This window comes from Carassius gibelio, chromosome A14, assembly GCF_023724105.1.
Source record: "Carassius gibelio isolate Cgi1373 ecotype wild population from Czech Republic chromosome A14, carGib1.2-hapl.c, whole genome shotgun sequence".
Taxonomy (NCBI): Eukaryota; Metazoa; Chordata; class Actinopteri; order Cypriniformes; family Cyprinidae; genus Carassius; species Carassius gibelio.
In genome coordinates, this window is record NC_068384.1 from 9,315,421 (window position 1) to 9,339,025 (window position 23,605).

Consider the following 23,605-nt stretch of genomic DNA (forward strand, 5'->3'; position numbering starts at 1 on the left):
AGTTCTTTCTTTTCATCTCCATTTGTTTTCCCAGAGAACATGCCTCTGACCCAATACAAATCTGCAGTTATAATAGGCTTTTTTTTGCAAAAAAAACAAAGCTTTATAGAAACAAAGTAGTTACCACACACAAAGGATGACATAGGAACATGTATTCGCAAGCGCACAGAAGATTTAAAAACAGAGGGGTGTCTCTATCATCTGTCTCCCCCTTTGCCCCGCTTTATACACACGCTCACATACTTAGAGGAACAGTGGGGTCTGATCTTGCCCAGGGCACAGGGAGTCATGCTCACTCTTTGGAAAGGAGCCAGTGATTGTAGAGAGGTCCCATAGTGCTCAGAGGCTGCACAGTGCATGCACGCATGTGTATATAGCCACACTAACACACCTGAGGGGGAAGAAATACACATCACGGGTCACCTGCTGTCACTGTAGCACATCCACTCATCTGGAGGAATAGAGCAAATCTGAGATGGGAGAGAGATACTCGGTACTGAAGTATCTCTGTAAGGGAAATGTCATTTTGGAATTTCTGTGATCTAATGTGATGTTGTTCATGATCACAATTAAATTTTATTCTATTGCTGTAATTCATTTATAGCATTAACAAGATGGTCAAATGAATTCATTTTGAAAGTGATGACTGATGAATGTATTTTTAGTTCAGTGCCTGTATATAAGATAAGTATTGACCAAGTTCAGAGGCTGTCATTTGTGAATCAACTTATGTTGTGAAAAATAACTTCCATATTATTTGAATGGATTTATTGCATTTTGAGAAAAAAAAAAGGTATCATGGATTTATTGCATTTTGGGGGGAAAATAATAAAATTTAATGTTATTATAACATAAAGATGCTATGTGAAAGCTTGAAACAGAAAATAGTGGTTTCCATCTTGCCACTATTTTTGGTAAAGAAAACTTTTTTTTTCTTTTTTCTGAAATTAATCAAAATGGATTTATTGCATTTTGGAACAGAAATCCTCATATATATTTATTAGTGATAAGTATTTTTGAGTAAAACCCTATTAGTATGCCTCTGCCAATATTATTATAATGTATTATTATTTTTTTGTACAAAAAATACTTGAGAATATTAACCCATTCTACACCGTAACAATATCACCACACAATACATCAAGTAATTAGCTAAAATTGTATTAAACAAAATAAATAAACAGATCGGAGCTCTCAAGATCTAATTAAGGTCTAACCAGGTGTGTAGTGTGTTGACAGCGGTCTTAACTGTAAACATTTGTTGCAACATGAAGCAACAGAATGCACAGTTGTTAACGAAGCATGTCAGTTTAATGACCAATGCCAGTTCATGTGAAAAACATGGATTGTATCTCCGTCAACAAGCAATTATCTGTCTCTCTCACTTTTCTCTCGTAACTGGTGATCAAAAAATATTTTTAAAGACTGTGATCTGACGGGTTGAAGGAAACAGTCACTTAGCATCCATTCCACTGATGAATTTATATTGATTGTTCTTTTTTTCTTTCATCCTTTTTTTTTTTTTTTTTCCTCTGGGCTGATGTGCTTTCAACTATTTTAAAAGTATGTTTAGTATTTTTACAGAAGCCAGAGAGCTGTTCCAAAGAATTCTAGATATACAGTCAGCCAGTCATAATTACTGTACTAACCGTAAAATATAGTTAAAATTGTATTCAATTTAATTCTTATTCTTATTCTTAACTAAATTATTATTCAGTTAAACTGTTCAGAGTCATTGTATATTAATGCAATAAGTTGCTGCATCTCTCGGCAACATTAAAACATTATACTATATTGTGTGGTAAACCAAATTTCTATAACATTTCACAACTGAAAAAAACCGCAAGTAACACACCTAGTTAATTGTGACTTAATTATTCCATACTAAAATAGAAATGTATTAGTGTATTTACTAATTATTGGTATTTTTTATTGGTGAGGCTGTGGAGGTATATGTACGACATTCAGTTTCCTCAGAAAACGTTTAGCAAATTTTTTACTGCAGAACACTACAGTTGGCCATTTAAAATCATGTTTTCTAGAGAGTAGTGTAAAAAAAAGTTTTGACATTAGGCTTAACATAAAGCTTAAACAGCCTCTGTGTCGTACTGTAAATGCTTAATCCTTAGGAAAGAAAAAATGGAGGATGGTGAAAGGATGAGAGGGAGGTAGACATAAAAACATGAGAGATGAAGAGGCCCAGTGCTAGCTAAGAAGATTAATAGTCATATGTTGGCATGTAGACGAAGTTGGCCACACGATTAGACAACATTGCCTTTATTATATCAGCCACTTCTTTACAGAGTCTGATCAGTGAGCTGCCGTCTGAGAAAATCCAAGGCAGGAATTGCAGAAGGAATGAAAGAGAAATACATGAAACACTCCAGCGGTCTGAGAAGTCTAAGAAGTCAGACACGTCTCTTTCAGATCCGGTGCTTCGACAGTTACAGAATCTTCCCCTGCCCTTCACCGAGTCTTTGTCAGTGCCGCCTGGATCTCTAAACAGTCACTCACAGTACTTTTGTCTCTGGGCTGGATAGATCCTCTGACATCATTGCGGTTACAGCTGAATGCTCATGGATGAACTAGCTGTGCGCCATCTCAACCAGGCCCACACACACATAAAGTACACACACAACTTTATGATGCGATTGAGAAACAATGCACTAGGCTTCAGAGTGATTTTATTGTACCGTTTGAAGTCATATTAATGCAGGATGAGTTCAATAATCAGACTTCTGTGCTTGTTATTATGTTCATTGAAGAGAAAAAGCCTCAGTACAATATAGTTCAACTCGATCTCACGGCAATTCGTAAATTTTTCACAAGGTGGCTTATTCGTACGAATTAGTACGACCACACTCGTACAAATTCATACGATTGTTGCCAAATCGTACGTACTTTACGATTTGCACAATTCGTATGAATTTGTACGAATTACCTACACCTAACCCCGCCCCTAAACCTAACCATCACTGCGGTCGTATAAAATCGTACGAGTGAGGTTGTACAAATTCGTACGAATAAGCCACCTCGTAAAATACGTAGGAATTGGTCGTGAGATAGCGTTGTATAGTTTCAGGTATGAGTGCTTTTGTGTGTGTTTTCTCTTCTTTTTTTTAAATGTTGATTTGTTTTGAGTACACTTGAAAGCACTAAGTAAATTTCTTAGCAAAGTTTTAGCTGTGGGTTCCAATATTGCTGTCATCCAATTTAAAAAGACAATTGAATCGTTCTCTAGAGGTTACCTTGTATGAAAAACAAAAGGTACATATTTGTATTTTATTATAAAAGGAAAGTAAAAAGTTGTCTGACTGCTATTTCTGACTGATGGATAGGTCATTACGACAGCTGCTGCTCCCTGTGAGATGCCGAGGGTGCATCCCCTTTCATAGACACCCTCACTGGGTTCTGGCAGGCTAGTCCAGACACACACACATTAGCTTTGACACACACATACTGTCTCCCACTGGTACACGGTACCCTCACTATGCTTAAATGTACCACACTGGGCCTGTGGCACACATAAGCGTGTAACGTGCATCCACACTGTGTCTTCTCACTGTGTCCAGATAATAACAAATGGTGCTCATGTGGTCGACCCTCAAACCTCCCCAACACTACCCGTAACATGTCTCTCACAGTCATACTGTTTCACAGTATGGGGAAAAAAAGTGCCGTATGCCTGGGCAGATAAAGGACCTTGAATGTCTCTAAGCTTCTTTATGAAGTTCAGAGTTTCTGAAGTCTTTTCTGAAACCAGTGGCCGCTGACTTTCTGAAGCATTGCAAGGCTATTAAAACCCAATCCAGTCATAAAGCAAATCAATTGAGTTGTGCTGCTGTCAAACCGTACGTTTCTCGAACGGTAGATTGTTTGTAGTCTCGAATCAGTTCATAGTAGTCTCATAAAATCTGCTGCTATGACACTTCCGCAGCCATAAATCACAGTTAATCATTCAGCTTTTTGATACAAAATGGAGGATATGGAGATGTTGTGAGGCACCCGCACGTTGCTCGCACCAGTTATACAGAGACAGAGTTTTATTAACAGCTGTCTGATGAGCGGCTCAGTTAAGATTGTTAGACGACATGAATAATGGCCTTAAGAAAGTAAACGAATGGAGGAAGAGATAAATAAAGACATCACCAAACAATGAGGCGTCAGTGCGAGTATGATCACATTTCCCGGGCAGACGCCAGTGCAACATTTATTCTCCTGAAAGACAGATAGCAGGAGCGAGAATGAAAGACGACAAGTATCCGAAATTGGCATTTTTACAATTTTTGACAGACGGCTTAGTTGTTTTATTCGATGGTATTTGTGCAGAGTTATTGGTTTGCTGGCTAGGCAATCAAAGAATGGACACGCAAATAAATAACTTTAAACAAATGTATAAAAATATACAAGGGAATTTATCCCCTTTATTTTCTTTATTTTGCAGCATGCTTATTTGAATGCCTGAAAGTGAGCAAATCACACTGCAATCTCTCTTCACCCCCTCTGAGTCTCAATGTATTACCTATCTCTTTCTTTTCACGCTCTTTGGTGTGGGATTAGAGCTCTTGAGCTGTGTTTAAATGGTGTTCATGCAAATAATCACTAGCTTCAGCACAATTTTTTAAAGTGCTAACAACAGAGAAATGCATCTCGCTCAGGCTGACAGCAGTCACACTCCCACTTACTGTGGCCATCTGCCCGTGGTGGAACACACTTTTTACTCTCTTTTGCTGTTAAGGGTTGCTCAGTATATTTTAGAAGAGGGGCTTTGTTGATTATCCCCAAGAGTCGTCATTGTTAATAATCAGAATGAGGTTGGAGGCCTCTAATCTCCCTTGATTTGGGGCTTTTGAAGAGTTGCCATTTTATTTTATTTTAGCAGATGGTTATCTGTTGATTATATCACTGAAATACTTTCAATAATAGAGAAATAGGTGGTTATGTTGTCCAATTGATTTATCCCAATGCGCAATGTTACCATTGTCTAAATTTAACATCTGCCAAGTCAATAACCCTTACCATGTATTTAGCTGCTAACATCAAGAACTGCAATTTAACATGGTTAACAGTGAATGGAAAGAATGATCTGACCGCTATTGATGAAATTGGTGTTAATAGTTAGCAGTTTTAGATTTGTTTTTATGAACCATCTACAAAACAAACCATCTGTCACAATTATAAAAATGGTTATCTTTACCTCAGATGAAAACATACTATCAGAAGTTTAACGAGTATGCCTATTTTTTTAACAGAATTTGTGCTCTGCATTTAACCCATCCGAAATGCACACACACAGAGCAGTGAACACACACACACACACTGTGAGCACACACCTGGAGCAGTGGGCAGCCATTTATGCTGCGGCGCCCGGGGAGCAGTTGGGGGTTCGATGCCTTGCTCAAGGGCACCTAAGTCGTGGTATTGAAGGTGGAGAGAGAGCTGATCATGCACTCCCCCCACCCACAATTCCGTCCGGCCCGAGACTAGAACTCACAACCCTTCGATTGGGAGTCCAACCCTCTAACCATTAGGCCACGACTTCCCCTAAAATGAAAGCCCTGAAAGATGACACAGGTGGGACTTGAACCCACAATTCCCAGCTCCTGAGGCTGATGCCTTATCCATTAGGACAACGGGCCACATCTGTTAGTGAACCCAGAGGCATTACAGAAAGTCTTATCCGAAGCTGATCTGAGTGATGACCCAGGTGGGACTTGTACCCACAATTCCTAGCTCTGGAGGCTGATGCCTTATCCATTTTACACTATTTTTAATCTGTCTTCTAAAAGTTACTTATCGTTGTCAGTCAGACTTAAGTAACATTTCTGATGACTGGATTGTAAACCTTGTGCACATGACTCTGGGGTGACTTCATCTATAGTATCAAACCTCATCGTAGCATTGAAAATGGCTGGGTTGAGAAGGGTGAAAGGCTCCCATGACAAGAACAACAATGGTACATCTCGTCAGGAGGTTACCTCTGACGCAGGTGCTCATTGGAAGGTGTTAAACGTGTGCAGTGGCAGGCTGTGAGCCTCATTAGGTCCAGATGCTGCCCGACACACTCATGGGCCTTCATACACACACTTCGACAGATGTCGAGGTGGCAGAGGTGAGGACCAGGATTAGGGAAGGGCTCTTGTCTCAGTGATTAGATCTGAGAAAACAGCTTGAACAAGGCCACTAAAAGCCCTGTTGGGTGCATCTGAAGCCATAAGCCACTGACAGTGTATATATGTGACCAAAGACCGCAGTCTTAAGTCGCTGGGGTTTATATTTGTAGCAATAGCCAAAAATACAGTGAATGGGTCAAAATGATTGATTTCTCTTTTATGGCAATAATTATTAGGATTTTAAGTAAAGATCATGTTCCATGAAAAAACTAATTTGGTAAATATCCTACTTGAGAGGCAAACAGTTTTTGACCGCAAAATTAGCAATTTTCATGCATCTTTATCCGTCTGCATGGACTCTCTTTGTACGCGTACCAAACTTGCTTTCTCCTATTATCAACGGCAACGGCATTGGAAAGCCACTGCAATAATAATAATAATAATAATGTGGGTAACCTCAGTTGACGGCAGCCATTTATTTCAATGCTACGGAAAAGTTTGACCACTGTCAACTGATTACCGGCATTATTCAGATGATCTTATTTTTGTGTTCAAGAGAAGAAATAAATCCATACAGGTTTGGAACAACATAAGGTTGAGTAAATGTTTGGGTAAACTATCACTTTAAGAAAAGTTTAAATGATCCAAAATAAATCTCGCAAAATCAGTGAAAAAGGCTTTGCCTTACGTAACGTCCACACCTTACACCTGTGCATCCAAAACGATGGGTCAGCAGCAGGCAGCCCTATATACAAAGCCAGTGTGTCGCCTTTAATGCAGTGATAAAAAGTCTGTGTCTGTATTAGTGACATGCGGGATTCGTAAGGCGCACACTGGTCTCTGGACAGATTGCAGCAGCTGGTGTTTGTGTCAGCAGGGTACAGTGGAGCAGTGGCTGAAACTGTTACTGTGCAGTGCCTCATTGCCTACTGATGCGATGAAATGTCAGTTGCATTTCTCCTGCTGATCTGCACCCGGTAGGCAAGCTGTGCCTACTGCGTGAGGAGTCTGTGTCCTAACATTGTGCGAGACCTCTGGATCAGTCATTGGCTGTAAAAGCAGCGTGGGCCAGCAGGAACTGTAGATGGGAAATATTGTGGTTGCTCTTGCTATATTTCATGAAAGAAATGAGTCTATTTCAACCTTGTATCTTAGTGATGAGTAATGCCGATTGTGTGCAAACTTTTTGGCGACTTTTTACTTTTACAGTTTGTGTTTTTCCTGGACACATTCATGCTAGAATTCTATATAGTGTAATGGACAACAGATCGAAAAAAAAAGCTGAGAGCATGGCCATCTGTGCAGCCCTGCCGTACACGTTTGGACTAAGGGGGGCAGGTTTGTTCAAATCGGTCTCCTAATGAACTTTGCAAAGACAACATACCCTCTAAAAAGTTTTGTACATACCCAGTGTGACATGAATGGCTTGAATTTACAGTTGCAATGTAAAACTTTTCAAAACGGCAAAATAAATGTAATCGTTAACTGTTAAAATGCCAGAAAAATAACTGTAAAGGAGCTCTAATTTCACATTTTAATATGATAGAGCAGGTTTTTGGTCTTGCCCCCTTGCTCTTCTCATCACCTTATGTTGTTTATACATATTCGTCCAAAGATATGTTTCAATTGCACCATTAATATTTATATATTCATTTTTCTATAAATATTTTGCATGGAATGTATTGCGTTCCAGTACGTGAGTAGTAAGTCGTATCTATCCTCTTGTAGGTGCTGTAACGGGCGTTGACCAAGAGAAGGGGGCCGGCCAAAAAAGACTGCCTTAAACATTCTTCTTTTTCCAAAATGTTTTTCTTTTTGGTCTGCGGGAGTAGGACAGAGCTTGCCTCTTGTCACAGATTGCCATAACATGTCTTTTCATCTCTGAAATACATAAAACTACTTTTTTTTTCGCACATAAACAATGAGGAAAAACCAAATGGACAAAGTCGGAAAGGAAAAGCAGACTGAGAATGGGCGTCTGTCTGCGGATGTTTGTCACCCCCACCCTGATGGTTTTTTTTTTTCCTCCGTAGCTTTTTGGGAGCGGATATCTCTCATCTATGGACACTTCAGGAAATACGGACTAGTGGATTTGTTATATCTCCATTTTTGCCTCTCCTCCGCTGTGCATTTCATCCCTTTGCTATGAACTCTTTTGTATGGACTTGCCCCCCTTCCTTTACTTCTCCTGTTCACTTTGAACCCCATTTGGAGTCTTACTATCATTGCAATCACCTGGGGTTTGGTAGGTATATCTTACCTCTGTCCTTCTCTTTCATTTTCAATATCCTCTCCTCTATTTTCTCCTCTCTGTCTCCTCTTTTCTGCCACAGCCAGACCCACTCACATTCATTGAAAATTCACCTAAGAGGACTTAATAGCTCCTCTATAATGCACTCTGACCTTATCAAATACAGCAACAGTATTTTTCTCCGTTAACTCTTTCTCACTTTGCTCCAAACGAGGGTATGAGAAAGGGAAAAGACTGCTTTGCAGCTGAATCAAATAATGACTTTGCACTTTCTTCTTATTCTTGTCTACCCTCCAAAAGACCCTAAGTTAAAATAAATGAGAGGAAAAAGTATGCTTAGATGGGAACTTTATCTCTGTTTTGGCTTCTTTACACGTGTGTACACCAAAATGGAGCGTAGTGCCATAAAGTGTCAACCAGTTGTGTTTGTTAATTAGATTGGCTGACTGTAACATAAACTCCATTCCAGTCTCTCTCGCTCTCTCTCTCTCTCTCTCTCTCTCTCTCTCTCTCTCGATCTGAAGGCAATGACGTCTTCACCTCACACTAATGACTGTGCCACAATGTAACAAAACACCAAATACACATTTGCCTTTAAACTGAGTACACGTATCAATGTGAATATTGAAGACATTGACATTCCTGAGTGTCTACTTGGGGTATGTGTGTAAATATGTAACTAGCTCTGAATGATATTTATCAAATATATAAATATATGGTACACCTGACAGTACGTCCGTGATGTGAAAACTTCTTTTATGATCACATATGGGATTTTACTTCTCTGTGTGTCTGAGACAATGATTACAAAAGCAGTAGATGGGGAAGCTAGATTAATGTCATGAGTCATTTACTTACATGAAGCCAGTAATAGAGATTCTGTCGGCTCTGCAGACAGTCTAGCAGAAAGTGCTGTTCTTGTGAATGTACTTTGTATTCAGCCATTTTTAGTACAATAAATGGACTTATCAACATCTGCTTGCTGTGTCTGTAGTGTTGACGCTAGCTGTTTTGAATTGACATCTGAGTACTTCTCTTACATGAAAAGAAATGTGATGAAATTATATACTGATACGATATATATATATATATATATATATATATATATATATATATATATATATGGTATAGTGATATAAAAAAGAAATAATTGCGTTATTTTAAATTGTAAAAATATAGTCACATAAATAAAGTATATATCTTTCAGACACTCACACATAAAGTAAGTTTTTTTTTCAATGTTTTATCATTCACAAAACAGAGGATGTCAAAAATGACAACTGCAGAAGACTGCAAAAGAGCTGATAAAAGACAAACTGCATAATGCAAAAACACGTCAATTGTTATTTAGGTGCACTGTAAATTTGTTTTTGAAGTAGCTCTTATGTTTTTTTTTTTTTTTTTTTTTTCACAGTCTGCAGCAATCAACCGTCTTATTTCATTTCTCAGAGAGAAAAGAGAAACACTCCAACATTTGCATATCAGTACCCAAGGTGGTCAAGGAGAGACGGCAGAATTTTTATTTAGCATAAAAATAAAATATTTTATTGTTACAGCTTGCCTTCCATCTAAATAATATGTAAGGTCCAAAATAATGTTGAATGTATCGGGGTGGACTAGAGGGTGATGATGCAAGTGTGTGTGTGTGTGTGTGTGTGTGTGTTTTGCTTGAGTGGGCCTGGTAGCAGTAATCACAAAACACATGACAAGGAAGCTGCAACTCTATTTTCACATTCTAATTTGGGCAGAGATCGGTGACAAGATGAAAGACATGCTTTTTTGTTTATCCACTCACACCTTGAACAAACACATCACGTATGTGTGCTCGTGCGTGTTTACGAGTGGGCTGTGTGAGATAGCAGTGATGTCAGCAAGCAATTGAATAAATTTAAAACGGAAGGCGCCACTGAATTTAATTAAAACGGAACTTGCAGGCCTAATTAATGCCATGATAAATACCATTGTCCGCCAGAGGTATAGCTCCTCCAGAGAAGCTAAAATAGATCTGATCCAACATAACATTAAATATCTATGAAACTAGTAAACTGATAGAATTTACTTTACAGTAGTTCTCAATTTGAATTTGTTATGAGTACATATAAATTCGAGACACAATGACTGAATTCTAGACAATATCATGAAATTTTATGGCTAGGATTCAGATTTACAAAATTCTGATTCAAAACTGTAAAACAGCACTATAACACTATATAGTTGCTAAAGTTACATTTACATACATCTGATTACATTTACAAATATAACACGACATCCCTCTGCCATTTTTCTTGCCCCATAAAAATCCTTGTTTTTTGATTCCCTTCAGCCCTAATCAGGTTTAACTTTATTTAAAGCATAAGTGTGAGTGTGAATTAAGTCAGTAATAGATCATATCTTGATTAAATCAGCCTGTACTGTGCAGCAGAATTTCACTGTTTGACTCTACAATGCTGTTTGCCATGCCAGGTGCTGCCCTGTGGTGAAAGACCTGCAGACATATAGTACACACATCTATTTGTCTGAATATGTGAGTGCACATGTCTTTGCGGCATGTGTGTGTATGTGTGTCTGCATTCGTATGTTTGTCTTAAGGGCAATACCTACGTGAACAGGCTGCGTATGCGCTCAGACAGATGGTGTGAGGCAGTGTTTGGCCAAACAGGGCATTTACCTGTTACCACACAATCAATCAGTACAGGCAAACTTACACGCTCAGCACATTTCCAACACCTCTAAGCCAGATGCGTTCTAGTTTCAGCTGTACGGACATGGCCACACTATTCTCAGATCTCTGTATCCCCCGGGGTCCTCACACAAGTACATCCCAGTGCCCTGCTCGAGCTGGCTAAGGACATGCCTGACTGTAAAGAGAATCCCATTAGTGAGGTCTTTAGTGTTTTGTGGCTCGGTTTTGGCCCATCCATTCGAACTGGCACAATGCTGGCCTAACGCTGGGCAAACAGAGGGTGCTTATTATAGTGCTGCGCTTCTGTGCCAGCCTAGCCAAGCCTGACAGCGCCAGCTCACAGCATAATCCACTCTCTCCACCTCCATCCTCACTGTTTTCCAAATTACCTTCCATCTCTCACACACTGTCATCCATCCCTCTTTTCTCCTGTACCATCATTTTTCATATGCAAATTTGTCATTTTTGTAGTAGTATTGTATCAGGTGATAATGATATGCTACTGTTTGATTAGTAAGTAAATACTGTTTGATTTTTTTTTTTTTTTTTGAAACCTTTTTATGGATTTTTTTTTTTTTCTAAATGCTTCTTCTTGATCTTATTGTGGATGATTCATCCATGTTGATCTATGTATTTATTTATTTATTTATACTAATTAATATGTCATTAGGTTATTAGATTAAAATTAGAAGTCACATTTTGAGGTGTGATTATGCAGTAGTGAGATAAATATTTGCAAACATTAACATAAAGTGTATGATAAAGTCTCAGTTATGCAAAAAAAACTCATTTTAGGATATTCAGGCATATTCACGTGCTGTTTAAAGTTGCAAAAAAAGTCACATTTTGAAATATAAATTCACAATTTACTAGAAAAAAAATAACTTTGTAAGATATTAAGTTGTAAAAATTATAAGAAACAAAATATTAGATGTAAGCTACAAAGTCTTGTGTAGTAATGTGTAGTTATAAAGTAACATTTAGGAGAAAAGAAGCCAGTGTTTTTGTATAGGATGCCAGTCTTTTGTCATAGTTCATCTCCATCTGTTTTCTTTCACTTCTGTCCTCACATCACTCTCCTTAACTGTTTTCAGTCTCAGCAAACCTTTTTTTTCACGACAGACAAGTAGAGGAGGGAGTGAGGGACAGGCAGAGATAAGCAGATATCTGAAGAGGAAAGAAGATCTGTGCTCCTGTGGCGAGGACACTCGTTAGCGTTAGCGGTGGCTAATCCTCTCTTATTAATGGGCTCCATTGCAGTGCTGTTGTGTGCAGAGGATTAGCTGTTGTTTGTCTCTCCTCCTGTGTTATGTTGTTCTAGCCTCGTGTGGGTCAGAGAGGAGACTGAGCTGCCCTGTTATAGCAGTGCAGCAGTTAACACAGACACGTTTGGTGCTGGTGCTTAGCGTTGGTGTACAGCTGAATGTACAATGAAGTCCGGGACACAAACACATGCATGTACTCACAACGAGTTTATTTCTTACACCCCTAGTGCTTTTGGAAAGGGTATTGAATTTTGTGTGTGGGCGTGTTTTCTTTGGATGGGGTTTTTGGTGAGCCAAAGGGCGAATGTGTTTCTGCCCTAGTTAGGCCACCCTGCCCTGCCTGAACTGGCATGAGTGTGCCGCTTGATACCTGTGGGTACTTGTTATTCTAGAGTACAGAGGACATGGGTGCATGATTTTAAAGAAAAGCCCTCCAAACACCAGTCATCGGACACCTCGACGTTCCGATCTCCGGCCAGCCTCTGTGTGTCAAGGTCTTGCTCATTCCTAAATGTCAAAAGTCAATTTGAGCTGAAAATAGTACTGCTTTCAGCTGAAGCGTGTTGAAACAAAGGTTTTTTATTTTCTATACTGTCAAACTGTATGAATGAATGAAGCATTTATATAGTGATTTATTGTGTATTGCTGTAGGCTACACCCAAAGCACTTTTGAATCATGAGGGGGTCTCTCCTCAACCACAACCAGTGTGCAGCATCCAGCTGGATGTACATTCAAGAGCCCATGAAATGGTTTGACAAATGCCATTGGTTAGGCTAAAAGATAAACCCATCCTAAACATATACTGTATATATGCATGTGTGTTTGTGGGTGTATATGTGTATACACACACACACACACACACACACACACACACACACACACACACACACTGACTGGTCACAGATCTTAATTGTTTTGCTTTTTTTTAAGACATTTTTGAGTTTACAACTGAGATAGCATAACATATTTTACCATAAAACACAGGTATTCCAGATTTCACCACTTTTTTTGTTAAAGCTTTTTGCACTCCAAGCTTTTTTCGCAGTACTCTAGCATATTGATAGGTTCGAAGCTAACAGCCAAAAACTAAAATAATTTTATTCAAACATTAAAATCTTGACATGTACAGTATTTCAGATATGGACTTATATTAAGTTATCAGCTATTTCAGAGGCTAAAATTTATTTCAAGTGGCTTCACAGGTGTGACTGTTACCCTATGAAAGGTTTTTAGGTGTGTGTGTGTGTTGAAGGGGGGGAGAGTGCTAGCAGGGCTATCAGGGGACACTTTGCTCCTCTGCGCTGGATCTCTCTGTGGGCGATTTCCCGCAGTGTGTGTGTGTGTGTGTGTTTTACGTGTGTAAATATGCGTACTGTGGAGAGATCACAGTGTGCTGCCAGTAGAAGTATTGTCCTGGTTAATTAGCAGCACAGCGGTCAGATGCACACACCGGCCTTACACAAAACACACAGCCATGACTACATTGTGTTGATGTTTCAAACACTTACACCACGGTCATACTGACATGTCCTTCAGAATACTCTCATGTATTGTCTGTGCATTTTCTCTGTCCTCTTTCACCACCTGAAACTACTCTTTCTATAGTCATCAGCTTTCAATTGTTCTTTTAACCATTTACAACTTGTGGCCCTGTATATTATCTTAAAACACACTTTTCAAAGCTCACTTTTCTGACTAACAATGACCCAACAACAGTGGACCCATGCATTGTAGGAGCATTCCCATTTCCTTCACATTTAAAATCATGCATTGTGTTTGATAACAGTCTTTCAGTAAAATTGCTTGTTAAACATTGTAGAAACAAATCTTGTGTGTCTTACAGGCTAACTTAATTTCTTGAATTGTATTTATCATAATTACACACAAATAAATATTTAATAAAACAAATTGCTGCACAATTAAAATAATCTGTCTGCAAGTGGTATAATTATATTATATTTTTTTCACACATAAAGTATCATATTTCATCAGAATGTATAGATAATTTTTTTACATGTCTTTGAAAGACCAAAGTTACATTTATTTGATAAAAAATAAATAAATAATAATAATAATAATAATAATAATAATAATAATTTTTAAAAAAAGTACTAAAAATAAAAATAATTGTATATAAAACTACCAGTGTTGTTCACATTCTCAAGGCTTTTTATTATATGTCCCCTTATGAAATGCATATTTATGCTCATTCTGTATATATAGCCACTGTATTTGACTTTAGGGGTTCTCTCAAGAGGAAAATGGCATTCATTTTCATTTAAAATCAAATCTCTTTCCTTAAGTTTTAAAGAGTGGGGATAGCAGTCAGACACAAAGCTTGTTTTTTATGTGTTTCTTATTGTTTCAACTTGCAGACGAACTGTCACTTGGCCAGGTGCAATGGTGCAAATAGAGTGTGAGACTTGTACACATCTTCTTGTTAGAGCTTCTGTGGCTTTGTGAGCCCATCTCAGTTATTTTCTCCCCCAAATCACTCTGTAATCAGAAAGTCCAGAGAGGAAGTAGTTTCATCACATCCACTACTATTTTTGTATTTTCTTCCTACCGTTCCTATACCTAGTTCATTACTACTCTACACTGTGTTCCCTCATAAGACCCCAAAGCCAAATTGAGGGAATCATAACAATGACTTGTCCTTGACAGTCTGCTAGGGAGAGCCAAAAATCATCACACGTTGTGTCGAGAGAAGATGATAGGATGTTCTCCATCTTTCAACAGCAAACATTAGAACCACTTCCTGTCAGGTGAGATACAGAGTTGAAGAGAAGTAGAGAAAAAGAGAAAAGTAATAATGACATTGTGCTCTCACTTTCTTGTGCCCTCTCTCACTCGTTTCTATTGTTATTCAGCTTCTAATCTGCAATGCAAGGGAATTAAAGCTGGGAGCTTTGCCCACTATCAGTAGCAGAGAGAAAAATGGATTGTGTTTAATAATGAATCAAACAAGTTCGGCAGCACGCACACAAGCTATGCACACTTGCTATATTTCACCTTAAATATTGAAAGCCCTGTTTCTGTGTGCACCTTTTCTTGGTGGAGGAGAAGAAAAAAGAAGACAAAAAGGAAGAGATTCGGAGCATATGGGGATTCTTTGGGCCCAGTGCCTTGACTGCCTCGCGTTGTTTTCCTTTGAAGAGACATTGGTTTCCTCATTCTGTGAGTTCAGGTGGGCGTCCAAACTCTAAAAGGTAGTGCTGATTGATACACTAGCTGTAAATTAAGTTTTAATCTAGGCAGTGAGTGTTTTTTGGTTTTTATAAGTGATTTGTCTCTCAACCAAGTGAAAGAATATGTTGCATATAATATATATATAATATATATAATTGGGCTTATAAACCTAAAAAAAAAAAAAAAAGACGTATTTTCCTATTTAGACTGGTTTATTTTAGTAATCGTTCATATGTTTGGCCCCCTTGAGTTCTTGATTACATTTCAAACATTTAAAATGTTAATGCTGTTTTGTACAGTAAGCTATTTTGTAATTGTGTTGGGTCAGCACTTGATTCCCGATGTAAAATCTGGGTCTTAACTACTTATTTAGAACGATGTGGGGTTTGACCCAGAACAATAACATACTGACACAAATCTATTTCCTCTCTCTCCATCCATCCAGTACCTCCATACCATCCCAAGAGGCATGAGAATAAGGAAGATAAATTGAATTGTAAGCAATGCTGCACATCGATTCATAACTAATGTGCCCCTATGAGAAGAGCAAGCGAGAGAGAGCACATTATTTATTGAAAAACAATAAATCAGGCATTTAAGATAATCTGTGGCTCTTTCTAGTTCAGTTTTGATTTAGCTCAGTTTTTACTTTAATCTTTTTCCCCAAAAAAATAATTAAATGTTACGATTTTCTTTGGAAGTATTTTAGTGTATTTTCTTCGGTTATCTTTTCTCGTTTCAGCCTCTGACAAGACAGAAAAAGAAACACAAGCAGTCTAACTTGAGAGATACTTGCCCGAGGCGTTATAAGATTTAGCTCGCATTAACTCTGTTTAATACAGCAAGCCATTTTACTACGTGAACAGTATGTGAAATGATGGTAGATCTGACTTATCTCCTGAAGTTGGTGTCTTCAGGAGCTAATCACCACGCAGATCAAATGTAGAACTCTGCTCTGTTTTTGTTTTCACTGTTGAGAGAGAAAATGCTAAATGAAAGCAACGCTGCTTTTTTGTCTTTCCATTTTCTCAGATAATGATGGTAAATTTGGAATTTGGAGCATGAAATGATGCTACAGTGGCATAGAGAGGGAGAGAGAGAGAATAAGAAGAACAAGAAAAGTACGACAACAGAGACATCACACAACAGTGCAGCAAACAAAACAATCATATTGCAGTTCTGAAAGCTGAACGTGTCCCATTGAGTGGAAGAATGGTTCAAAAAGGTCCAAACGTATCCGCATGACTGCACTCTTATAGGCAGCATGGGAAGCCAGCTATTTTAATATGTTCCCCTTTACCACAACAACAATAAGCATTCCAGCTTCCTGAAAATTTAATTAATGAGAGAATAGCTTGTTACTCTTCTTCTCTCAGTGCTGGATGTAGATTTAGTGAGAACATTATCTTATTGTTTTTAGTTACCTAAAAACAATTAAAAAAAAGATACCTGTCTGACACATTTTACCTCTGTTCATTACACTTTAACACTTTAAACGATTCATTCAAAACAACTGATTCTGATTCAGTCTGATTCAATTAATCATTCTTTCAACTGAATCATTTAAACGACTGATTCATTCAGGAATAAAATAAGCAAGTTAATAAGTAAAATAAGCTTTATTTTATTGCGTGTATGGGGGGGGGGTGCTAAAAATGTGGTTTGATGTTACAAAAACTACATCCATATTTTTGTTTGTTTATTATATAATTCTGAAAGGATTAACATTCTTGCCATTCAGAACATGCTGCCTATGTAACATGCTTATTATTGTTTGGAGATATGCTCAAATACACTCATTATCCCTCACTCTTTTTCTCATATGGTGAACTATGTGATATTCACTATCTAGGAATGAACAAGCAAGTCAGCAGTTTGGGGCACAGTATATGTATGAATGATGTAAAATGCGTCTGTTGTTGAGATTCTCTCGTCCACATTGTGAGTTCACCACCACAGCAGGTTGTCATCATGTATGTGAGCACAGGAAAAACTTCCAGTTTTCCGTCCTCTTTCCATGCTGACAGCCTGTCAGCGACAGCTACTCTGTTGTTTCACGAGAAAGTCTCTTGGCATTGCAACCAATGTAGATAATGTTGCATGTTGACTATGCTAAGCAAACGGATCCGGTTTCACCACTTACAGAATGACAGTACAAAAAGTCTGTCCTAAAGAACAGAGTTTGTATGTGCAGCCTGAATAAACAACAACATCTAAATAATATTCAATAAATTGACCTATGGTATCTATAGGCCAATATTTTCCAAAATATTTGAAGCCTTTTTCTCTTTGTATTATAATACATAGTTATATTTGCTGTAGCAGCTACTGTTTACAGCTTTCAGTAGAAACTACAGTTACCACCGTATGGACTCCTCATCTGTGTTCTGGAGCTTTTGTTCCAATCGGAAAGGTGAAGAAACAGATTGGGTTGGCAGATCAATATGAGGTGAATGTTAGGGATATATCGCAGCCTGTGCATCCATGACCTGCTAAGATAAGAGTAGCTTACTCTTTCTGGAGGAAGGATAGATGTTGGCTCCCTTGATACTATAGAATAGTAATCCTGTGAGCGTGTGTGCATGAAAGAGTGTATAATGTGTTCTGTGCTGCGAAAAAAAAAAGAGAAGAAAAAGGCTCATCAGGGCCAAAATCAGCATATGGTCTGTCTCAAAACAAGATGTCCGACAGCCATATGTTTGCGTGCAGGTTACACACACACACACACACACACACACACACCATCACAAACATGTCACCCTTCTGGTGATCTAATCTCATATTCACACGCCAAAGTGTGCCCAAAGCTGCCTGTGGTTTCACAACTCTTTTGCACACACTTTTAAACACACACGCTCATAGGTTTTTTATTTTTATTTATTTTTTTTGGTAGCAAGGGCACCAGGGCTCAGAGAAGGCAGTGCCGTGACATTTTGTCATTCTGAATGACCCCTCCTCTGACCTCATGCATGACCCTTTTTCCTTCGAGGCTCTTTGCCGACAGAAAGAAAGACAGCGTTGCAAAAATACACTCAGCAATATGACACTCAACAGTAGCTACTCGATTCAGTCTCTATGGGTGTGTGTTGGTATGTGAAAATAAGCAACTTTTAATATGCGTTCGTCAGCTCTCGCCCCTCTCTTTTCCCCGCTCATCTGTCATGGTGTGTAACACCGTAGCGGCACTAGAAGCTATCGGTAATGTGTTGTGATGCATCGTACCACAACGCCATTAGTCTGTTTGCACTGGTAGTGTCAAAGTTGCACGTAATCTCAGAATTTTTATTAACACAGATTCATCACTGCAAGTGTGATGCTAGACATGATAAAATTAGTGAATGACTATACTTTACACTATAAACTATATGTATATTCTGAAAAATAAATAAGGCAACAGTAACAACAAGGTGTTATTTAACAGAAGTAGCACTGTAATGCTCCTCAATGAAGACTTTAGTGTCCAATTTATCATAATAAGAGCAATTTATTTATGTGTTATAACTTATGTTACACTAATAGTCTAATTTACATCTTAAAGGGATAGTTCCTCTTCAAAATGAAAATTCTGTCATCATTTACTCTCCTTCATGTCTTCCGAACCTGTAAGTTTTTTTTTTTTTTTTTTTTTTTTTTTTTTTTTTTTTTTTCTGCCACTGTTTATATTGGCATCAAGGCCAAAAAAAAAAAAAAAAAATTGTTAAAAACATTAGGTAGGTAGTTGGCTTTGGTATGTTATTTTTAGTCAGTAAACTACGTGTGGTTAAAATAGGGTCCGTGACAAATCTCTATTGCTCTGTTTAAGCAGGCAATTGGAATACTTTAACCAGGTAATATGGGCACAGAAATAAATGTATGCCGTATGATATGGACAGAGGCCTGAGACTCACAGTATGTCAGCGAGGTGCTGTATGATGAAGGAAATGTGCAAACACATCTTTCTAGTGTTTAAAGTGTAACCGCCAGGGAAAAACACATCTTCAAAAATGATTTCATTGTCTTTAAACTCCTGCCTCTTTGCTTTGAATAGATAACCAGGACCATTATCATTCAGTTGAGACACCTATTCAAATACTTTCATTGTTGTTGTTTGATTTCCCCCGTTTTTGGTGGCTATTGACCTTTTTTGGAGTAATATTATGACTTTTTTATTTCTCTCTCTCACCCACTTTGGTTTAGTATCAAACAAGGATATTTATTGGGAATAAGCTCAATCGTTTTGTTTGGTTGGAAGGAAAATGCTGGAAAGAGGATTATCTATATTCTTTCCACATTCTCTATTATCCTTGCTTTTCTCCATGTTATAATACGAATCACCCCAAACCATATCGCTGCTCTTTTCAAAGAGAAATCAAAGGTCTCTAATGATGGCAGATGAGGCAGAATCTCTCTCCCCCAAGTTTGTGAGCGTGTGCATGTACACGTTTGTTTCTCCTAAGTGAATGCCAGTTGAAATCTTCAAAAATGCAGCTCATCTCAGTTATGTGGTTCTCTCTCGACTGTGGTCCTAAAAGCTTATTTTGACTGGAGAGAGTGCAGGCCTGAGGGCAGCTTGCTCCAGCCATATATTTATTCACTTTTGTAGCATGATTGAAGTTTCCCTCCACTGATTTCTGGAGGGAGAAGAGATATTCTCTCCTTAAAAAAAAAAAGATGATATCTTCCCTTCTTTCTTCTGTGTCCCTCAGTTCTTCTTCATTAATAATGAAAATGATTTTGTGCAGCATGACATTTGCCTGTAAGTATGTTTTGTTCTAATTTTACAGGGGTCTCGCTGAAAGATTTTTCTTCTTTTTTTTAGTAGGCCTGCCAGTTTAGTGTAATGAATTAGGACGATTAATTATACCACGCTTAAAAAATGAATGCTTTGAACCCTATGTTAATTGCACCGTATATAATTTTCCTGCTATTGGAGCAGTTCATGTTTTTTTGTTGTTGTTGTTTTTTTTTTTTTTTTTAAGTCTATGATGGATTCATTTATCTGCATATCATCTAATTCAATTCTACATGACTAACAGCTTTACTTTTAGCCACATTTTTAAGTATTATTTCAGCTCATCATACTTAGTAAGTCCATCTACACTATTGCTCCAAAGTGTGAGGTCAGTAATATTTTTATTTATTTAATAAAAATACCTTAAAAAAACAGTACAGAGAAATAGTTGTATACATTTCTAGTCTTAAGGGTCAAATGATCCTTTAAAAAGGATAACAATATGCAGATTAACTTAATGCATTCCTAAGTAAAAGTATTAATTTAATTCCAAATATATTTTCCTAAATGCCTGAGTGGTAGTGTAGATAGTGTTTGGCATACAGTATAACATTGTGTATTTATACATTCATGAGCAAGAAGGAAACATGTGGGAGGCTGTGCTAGCGACAGACTTTTATAGCAGTGTTCCTCTTCCCCTCTGTCAAAAGTCATTTAGACATAGCCTAAGCTATAATTATAGTCATTCATTTTATTTGGCACAAAGAAACTTGGAATAGAGCATGGTTCATTTGAAATACTCTTGTTACAAAAATCAACTACTCAGACCAAGCCCTGTTACGCCTCCAAAATTAAACTGAAGTCTTGTCAGTGGACTGGCTAATTTCATTAGGTTTGTCCAATCAAGCTGGATTCCTGTACAGTGATTAAGTCTTATTCTAGCCCAAACAAGATTTTGAATGGCGAATCACTTCTCATTGTTGAGCCGAGTACAAGAAGGGACTATGTACCAAAACAATTCCAAAGCATTCTTGAATCAACACTGATGTAAGTTCAGTGCAATTTTAATGAAGACTTAGGGAGCTATGATGGCCTATGGACACTGATCAGCTGAGTTTGCTTCTTTTTCATCTATCCATTTGTCTGTATCTAGAATACAGAAGGCTTTTGTGCTCCATTTTCTTCTTCCCAGGCAGTTGTTTAGACCTTCAGCACAATCAAAAACTACACCCTTGCTTCATCTTCAACGATTCAGCTTGTGCACAGACAAACTCAACTTTAAAACATTCATGAGTGGAAGATATTATGCAGCTTACCCTAGTTGATTTAGCCGGAGGCTATAGCCTTTCTTCATGTGCTTATCTTCCAAAGCCAGGAGGAGATTCTATGCAGCTGATGCATACTGAAACACAGCGTGCCAACATGTGGAGGTTTGCAGAATGACACCAGCCGCTCCCCCCTTCCCTCGGCTGGCAGAGTCAGGAGAGCAAATTTGGTCAGCGGGCGAGGACATTGATTTTTGTGGATCAGATAAGTTCCATGTTTAACAGATGTAGGCCAATGGGACACGGTCCAAACGATGGCACTCTCTGACTCTGCTCAGAACACATTTGGCAAAGAGATGCAGATTGTAAGCACACAAAAATGTTTCAGAGGTTTAAGCCGCTCCTCTGTGCCAGTGAGAAAGGTGAAAATGTGTCTATGAAAAAGAGTAGAATTTAAGGTTTGAAATCCACCTGCAGTCAAATAAAAATATATAACAAACTTAAATTATAGTGGCATTAATTCTAAACAGTTATTAACACCAAATCAAACTGAATTTTTATGAAGCGCAACTAAAGCTACCTTCTATGCACATTTTGCATGCTTGGCGTTAATTGCATTGCGTACAGTAAGTCACTTTGTAATATAAGTTGTAGAATGTATTCTACATTCTAAAAAAAAAATGGAGTCTGGAAATAGATTTTCTGTTGCATCAATTTACCCAGTGTCTTTTTAGTTTTGTAGTACAGCATGTATTGAAACTGGCAATTGAACAAGTCTAAATTTAAACCTCCATCAATACATTAACGCCACAAGCAAACCACCAGCTAAGTGGGAATGTCAGAATGTGGAGCAGGACTTGCATGTCTAACCTAATCATTATATTCCCAAATGAACATCTATTGGATCAGTCTTGTTCTGTTAAATGTTAAATTCTCATTTTGCAGGGTAAAGTTGTAAGATTGTTTGATTATTTGTTTGATTTACAGTAAGATCGTTTGAATAGTGACTTGTCTTAATAGCCATGATGTACAGAATTTGTGGTATGTGGAATTTGATTATTTTTAAAGCAAAAAAAAAAAAGTATATGCTGAATGCACAATTCCTAATAATATACCTAATAATATAAAGGCAATATGTTAGCAATATATAATTTAAATACATTTAAATAAATGTTATTATTGAACAAAAGCATAACCCATTACGATAAAACACATTAAACCTTTTTCCTTTTGGATTTTTTTTTCTTTACCTTTTTTTTTTTTTTTCAAGCCCTTACTTCACGTTTTACTTTATTCCCCCCTTTTTCTATCCTCTCAAAAGCAGCATGTCGGTTAATTAATAGATGGCTAATTTAATTTTCCTAAAAGTAATAACTTGTTTAAGCATGAATAAAGAGTGACAAGGCAAAGTCTTAATCTGCCAAAGTTTAATTAGCCTCAACAAGGTTTGCATATAAGCAGACGGGGAGTCAGGAGGACAGAACATTCCAGCAATTGACCACGGAAAGAAGGGTTGGGAAGGGTAGAGCAGAGGCGAGGTGGTGGAGGTTTCCATCAACTCTGCCTGTCTGCTTCCATCCGTGCTCAAGATCAGACTGCTCTCGCACACAAGGGATTGTTGAATAGTTGGAGTGTTGGTGTTAACTGTCAAATAAAGGCTGGTTTCCCCATTCCTATCCTCCACACCTGTCACCCAGGGCAACCTGTGCGTTGTGGCCTGAGCGGTTGGGCTCCCTTGGGTGGCTTTAAGGCATAGCCAAAGCTGAAAATCAATTGGCTAAAACTGTTATAGAATGAAGTGAAGAGCCTGCATATATTAGGGATTGGCTTAGAGGGCCCTGGGGTAAAGGAACAATGAGCTATTGACTACAACACTGCTCTCTTACAATGGCTGCAATTACATGGGCTTGAGATCATTATTATACTAATACATCTGCATTTAAACATGTGTATACTTAATTCTCATGTTACATATAATTGGTGTCAAGTCTATTTTGGAATTCCAATTTATGCAACACACACATATATAATTATATATATATATATATATATATATATATATATATATATATATATATATATATATATATATATATATATATATATATATATATATATATATAAACT

At 37.8% G+C, this 23,605-nt stretch overlaps 1 protein-coding gene across 4 annotated transcripts in view; it reads left to right on the forward strand.

Annotated features, from left to right (window-relative positions):
- LOC128027449 (protocadherin-1) overlaps positions 1-23,605 on the forward strand; it is a 142,866-nt gene that overhangs the window by 112,442 nt on the left and 6,819 nt on the right. The window contains exon 5 of one of the 4 annotated variants that reach the window (XM_052615071.1): positions 7,842-8,697. The exons of the other annotated variants lie outside the window; for them this stretch is intronic. Within the exon in view, the coding sequence (XP_052471031.1) occupies positions 7,842-7,897 (56 nt within the window). The 3' untranslated portion in view covers positions 7,898-8,697. Of the gene's footprint in view, positions 1-7,841; positions 8,698-23,605 lie in introns of those variants that run through there. 4 annotated transcript variants of the gene reach the window in all.